Source organism: Bactrocera latifrons, unplaced genomic scaffold, assembly GCF_001853355.1.
Source record: "Bactrocera latifrons isolate USDA-ARS-PBARC rearing strain unplaced genomic scaffold, ASM185335v1 scaffold_128, whole genome shotgun sequence".
In the NCBI taxonomy this organism is placed as follows: domain Eukaryota; kingdom Metazoa; phylum Arthropoda; class Insecta; order Diptera; family Tephritidae; genus Bactrocera; species Bactrocera latifrons.
In genome coordinates this window covers 14,777-20,942 of record NW_017534719.1, presented here as the reverse complement: position 1 = coordinate 20,942, position 6,166 = coordinate 14,777, and the positions used below count along the sequence as shown (strand labels likewise).

At 33.5% G+C, this 6,166-nt stretch overlaps 1 protein-coding gene across 1 annotated transcript; it reads left to right on the top strand.

Moving 5' to 3' along the window:
* The first annotated feature begins 381 nt into the window (after positions 1–381).
* LOC108978804 (homeobox protein B-H1-like) lies at positions 382–5,458 on the top strand. The gene is made up of 3 exons (XM_018949260.1): positions 382–1,266; positions 2,546–2,774; positions 4,187–5,458. Exons 1-3 carry the CDS (start codon positions 597–599, stop codon positions 4,827–4,829), a joined length of 1,542 nt encoding a protein of 513 aa, XP_018804805.1. The 5' UTR covers positions 382–596; the 3' UTR covers positions 4,830–5,458.
* Positions 5,459–6,166: the final 708 nt, after the last annotated feature.

The following is a 6,166-nucleotide window of genomic DNA, read 5'->3' as shown; positions in this document are numbered from 1 at the left end:
ATGCATATGTGCCTGTGAATATCGGTTTCTCTTAAAATGTTAAAGAACGATATAATTAAACGTTAACACATGCTATATATTTGTTTAAAATACATGAGCATGCATATTTATATGAATTTATGGATTGCAATCCGTAGAAAACATTCGCATTGGATTAAAGGCGGAGAGTGTAAAACATGGCGGTGTTATTTGGTGTGAGTGAATAAGCAAGTATGTTTGAGTAGCACGTATAGCGAACGTAAAAGAGAACAATATATATGCATCATTAAACATCCACCACAATATCAAGTTTCCCTTGGCGAAGTAGACTCGGTTGAATACGATACTCTTGGTAGCTGAAATTCTTGCAGGTGCGGTTAGTCTTGTTTTGACGGTGGCAAAGAAAGTTAAAACTCCGTGAATATCCGTTGAAATCGGTTTATATGAAAAAACGTGTTAATTAATTGTTTAATTAATAATAGTTAATGTGAAAATTTATTTACATACCGCAACAATTGAGTGATATTTTTGTATTTAATTAATCCAAATACAACTCTTAAAAAATACAGTGCTATAACAAAATTTTTACACCTTACGTGTTTGCAAATAGTGTGGTCATGAAAGATTCAATGACATTTATAACTTCACCTTCAACCACTAGTGAACAAAAGCAAAAAATGTCGAATCTGAAACCGAATCGGTCACGTTTTATGATCAACGATATTCTAGCTGGAAGTGCCGCCGCCGCCGCAGCAGTAGAGGCAGCTAACGCAGCTGGCGTGGCAGCGGCCGCTGTATTTTACAAGCATCAACATCATCAACAACAACAGCAAAATATAAATAATAACAATCACAGTGGCAACAACAGCTCCCAAACTCCGTTTATTCAATGCTCACAACCACCATTTGAATCCTCAACGTCTCTACAACAGTCCGATCCACCGCCAATCCCATTAACCCTGCACCATCACTCTACTCACCTTCAATCGTCGCAAATGCATCATTCTAGAGGTCCACCACATACGCTCATTCCTCAACATACTCAAACACCCGCTAGCGCAGTTGCAGCCGTTGCACAAAAAATTCATTTTCCCGTCGGCGCAACACAAATCGGTTCAAATGGTATAAATGTAGTGCAATATGCAGCTGCAATGCAGCAACACTATGCGAATGCAACTTCAGTCGTTCGCGACTTTGATAACAATAGTGATTACCAGGACAACGAAGATTGTGACAGTGAAGTTGGGAGCGGTGGCCACTTGGACGATAACAGTGTTTGTAGTAATGGTGAGGTGAGATTCAATTTATATTGGGTGGGGAGACGGAAAAATTTTTGGGTAGTTGGCTATAGCTCATATGTATATATGCACATATAAAGCACAGGACTAATTGGATAATCAGGACTACGCTGAATAAGTGCAAAGGCAACATATAATATATATATCCATAAAATTCCAAATATTATTATATTATTTTCAATTAATAGTTACAATAATAGAGATTTATATACGAATTTAACAGAGCATATTCAATACTCATATTAGTATCCCCTTAAAATCGAATCATCTTCAAATATAATTCTCAAACTAATTAGAACAATTTGTCTCTTAACCCTTTTAACAGCCCCATCTACTATTTTCTTCTCAAATTGAGCTGAAGTATTGCTATTTTTTAATTTATTTAAATTTTAATTATTTACTAATAGTTTGGATTTACGTCTAAATCTAGCCATTTCATATGTGGTTACTTTTACTTAACTTTAACTAACGGTTAATCTTAGTTGATAAAATAGTTGCTTTTTACTTCTTTAGTAGAAAATTGTTTTAATGAATGTAACCAATAATAAATTGTATGCCGCTATTACTAACCCTAAATATGTGGACATTTTTTAAAATTAAAGTGGTGTGAAATATTGCTTAATTTCTTGAAGATATTTTTAAAATGAAATGGAAAATTAATACACAATTCTGGAAGAAGATGTTGATATTTGATATTGCATATGCAATAAGTGAATTTTATATTAGAATCAAAGATTAAAGTCACCAATTTTTAACACCAAATTACTCATTTTATGCAAAATATGCAAAATATGCCTACCTAATTTTACTGTGATGCCTAAAAGTCCAACAGAATTATAATTTATATTTAAAATGTAAGAGCTAGAGGAAGATTGGTCTCTGATAAGCAGCGACATGTTCTCCCTTTATTTAATTTAGATATTACATAATTATATACATGTATGTATGTCATGTATTGGCATAGCAAGGTAATACAGTTTGTGTCTTGTCAGTTTGCGAACTTTGCGAAATGGATATTGCTTCACTGCAGTTAAGTGGTTAAGAGCATTTAAACATTTGAATGTACAAAAAAATCAAAGAGCACAATATATGTAATAAAAAAATTTTAAGTAAAAATTAACCAGATGTTTTAACAATCAATATGGCTTTATTTTTATATAAATCGTGTGATCATTGTGTACTGTGTATGAAAGGTTATAGTTTTATTGTTTCATATCCATATATGTAGTATTACACAAATTTACAAAATGAAATCTTTTTGATTACAGGTGCTAAAGATGAAGACGGAAATAGCATTAAAAGTGGTTCCACCAATGACACGCACGGCTTAAGTAAAAAACAACGTAAAGCGCGCACCGCCTTTACAGATCATCAATTGCAAACTCTCGAAAAATCGTTTGAAAGACAAAAGTATTTAAGCGTTCAAGAAAGACAAGAGCTTGCCCATAAGCTTGACCTAAGCGATTGCCAAGTTAAAACCTGGTACCAAAATCGTCGGTTAGTTGGCTTTTGACTTTATTTCAATAATACGACAAAGATATATGTATGATAAAAATTTTACTTTAGTCATAAATATGTATGTATAAAAGTTGGCTTCTGCGTATATAAATCTGGATAATGGGTTTTGAGTATGGATTTTGTGAAGTTTTTCTAGCATTGTCTATTATGAAAAAATTGTATCGGCATTTTGAAAATTAATATTTGTTAGAAGTTTTTTTTTTTTAATTTAATACCTGAACGCCGAAAATAAGAACAGGACTATAGAAAAATAGCCGACGCTGAATGAAAACTTTTCACTTCCTGGCGGATTAATTAATCTGCTTATTTTGTTTGGCAATAGCGAGTACATACAAATTGTGGAAAATGTAACTTGAAATACTTATGATAAAATTTATTTTGTCGCCTTCAAAGTCCCTCCTCGCCAGTCCTCGAATCACTTTCCATGAGCACTTTTTATACGCCGCGGTAATTTGTTGAACAAGAAAAAATCACACCGAGCCAAATCTGGAGATTATGTTGCATCGTTGTGTAAAATCCATTAATTGTTCTTCGATAATTCCGGTCAATACGACCAAATAGAACTTCTTATTGACCGTCTGTCAATCCGGAACAAATTCATGGTGCATGAAGCCATGATTTTTGAGCGGCTTTGGCGTGGCTTTTTGGTTTCGGATAGCTTTTTCCCATAAACCCATGTCTCATCAGCAGTTAAATTGCTCTGTAAGAACGCGTTTCATACCCAAAATATTTACCAAAGCCTTTCCAACGGACTAGCGAGGCTAGCTCTATCGTCATTTCTCTAACACTTAATATTTTCAGCAGTTGAAGAGGCAGAAGGCCGTGTGTTTTTGATAAAGCCGTATTTAGAATCACGACAAGCCCTTTTCGACATTCGCAACGATTCCGCACACGAAATTTGGTTAGAAATACAAAATTTGAGACAAATTCTTTGACTTTTAATTTTTTTTTTAAATATCATTTACCTGGAGAATTTAAATTACAATTTCTGGGTACTTTCTTATCACTATGTAGGAAGACCGAATTTAGTTTGTGTGCCGTTCCGTCTGTTGTTCGGGAATATTCTTTTATATTTGTGAAAAACTTTAAAATTGTATTATATTTTTAAACAGAAATTTTAAAAATAATGTTTTATGCATTGTCGTACACGTGTCAACGTAACGTGTATTGAACATAGTTAGTTACATGTGTACCTTTATATTTTTATGAATACAGCTACGTGTAGGTATATGATTTGATATGTAAGCCTAAAGGATTTTTAATACACTACTATAACTGTACTAAATATATAAAGAATAATATTATTAAAATTCATAGATTATTTGGATTCATATTTGTGATGCTTTGATTTTTAATAAGTACTAAAAAATTATTTCTGCTTTTTCGTTCAGAACCAAATGGAAACGGCAAACTGCAGTGGGATTGGAATTATTAGCGGAGGCAGGGAACTTTGCAGCATTTCAACGACTTTATGGTGGAACACCCTACTTGGGAGCATGGCCTTACCCTGGCTCACAGTCACCTCATGCTGGCCCGGCTCCTTCGAGCATTGATTTATATTATCGCCAAGCAGCGGCAGCTGCAGCAATGCAAAAGCCGCTTCCTTATAATTTGTACGCAGGAGTTCATAATGTAGGACCGCTTGCAAGCTTGCCCGTTTCTGCCACTTCACCTTTCTCCCACCTATCTGCATCCAATTCGCTTACTTCTCTAAGTAGCTACTACCAAAGCGCCTCTGTGGCAGCAGTTGCCGCGGCAGCTGGTACAACTTCTAACACTAATTCAATTGCTGTTGTCAAGCCGCTCTCTTCACCTCCATTACCAGCTATAGCACCAACAGTAGCCCCGACAACTCAAATAAATGCAACAACAGATCAGCGGTACTCACCATGCTCACCTTCTCAACAATCGCCCACAAGGCACATTGTATTATCGCGTTCTCCCAGTCCAACTCTGAATCCAGGAAGCCCTCCAGGCAGATCACGTGAAAGCTCGCAACTCCAATCTGATGATGATGATCAAATTCAGGTTTGAGTTTGAAGTCAGCATCAAAAAGACATTGGCCAAATGTACGTGCGCATTCAAAATATGACGTATGTATGTATGTACGTAATATTTTTTGTAAAGTATGCATATGTATTACCATTAGGTTATTAGAATTAGTTTAGGTTGATCTCTACAATTAAAGATTGTATGTCATGATACCTATGTATTTGCTTATATCATAATAAATAGCTGCTTATAATAGTTGTGATTGGGTGGTCGGTTCTTATGTGCCGAAATATTGTAATTTTAATAAAACTTTTACAGATCATTCTTAGCGCTTAATTTATGGGAACTGTGAGAACTGTAACAAAGGTTATGTATTATATACGTATTAAGTAAATATCCATTGTTTATGTAATATTCATAGTGCGATCAATATATTATTTAAATATTACATATATAAGATATACATATGCAAATTTTTAAAGTTGATAAAATATATGTATGCGATCCGATTAAGTGTTGTGTGAATTTTTAAACGTACCTATTGCATTGATTAATAAATGATATATCATTAAAATTTAAAGTTTCATTCTTACATAGAAAGAGCTGTATAGGCAGCATCATTTCAACAGTTGTAGAGTTGTATGGCTTTGTAAGGTATTTAGAATGAAAGGTAAGCTTGAATAATCAATAATGAGAAAGATGTGCTATATAATAATGTTAAAATTCTATAGTATTTGTAGTTAATTTAAAATAATGTTTATTATATTATTATTATTTGGTCCTAACTTTCGTTATCACAATAAGAAATCTTAGATCAAAGTTTAATAAATAAATAATAATTAAACCATAAACGGACATATAAGTGGGGAGGTTTGTTAACAACTTAAGCAGATATAATATATTGTTTTGGCCTTCTTTCATACAAAATCATATATTAGTGACATATTAATGAAACAAAGTGAGCTAACTATAAGCGAATGCGATCGAAGAATTGGCGCCACTGGAGAATATCGCTAAAACTCAATTTTAATAAATAACATTTAACTTATACTCAACATTTTTACAACATAGTTTCCCGGTCACCCGGATGCATTTCGCACATTTTTAATTTATACGAATTGGTAGAGTACTAACCTGCACATACATATGTACACCTACATGATGTTCATCTGCACTTGAAATAATGATGATGATGTACATTCATACATGTGTATACAATTTGTAAAAGATCTTATTTATATCAATCTCATTTTTGCGTTCGTAAAAATTATTGTAATGTTTATGTATGTGCACTTAAACTGCCAAATAAGATAAATTGTCACGAAATGCCTAGTGTTATTATTGAAATTTTGCTAATAAGTTTTGTGCCACCGCATTTC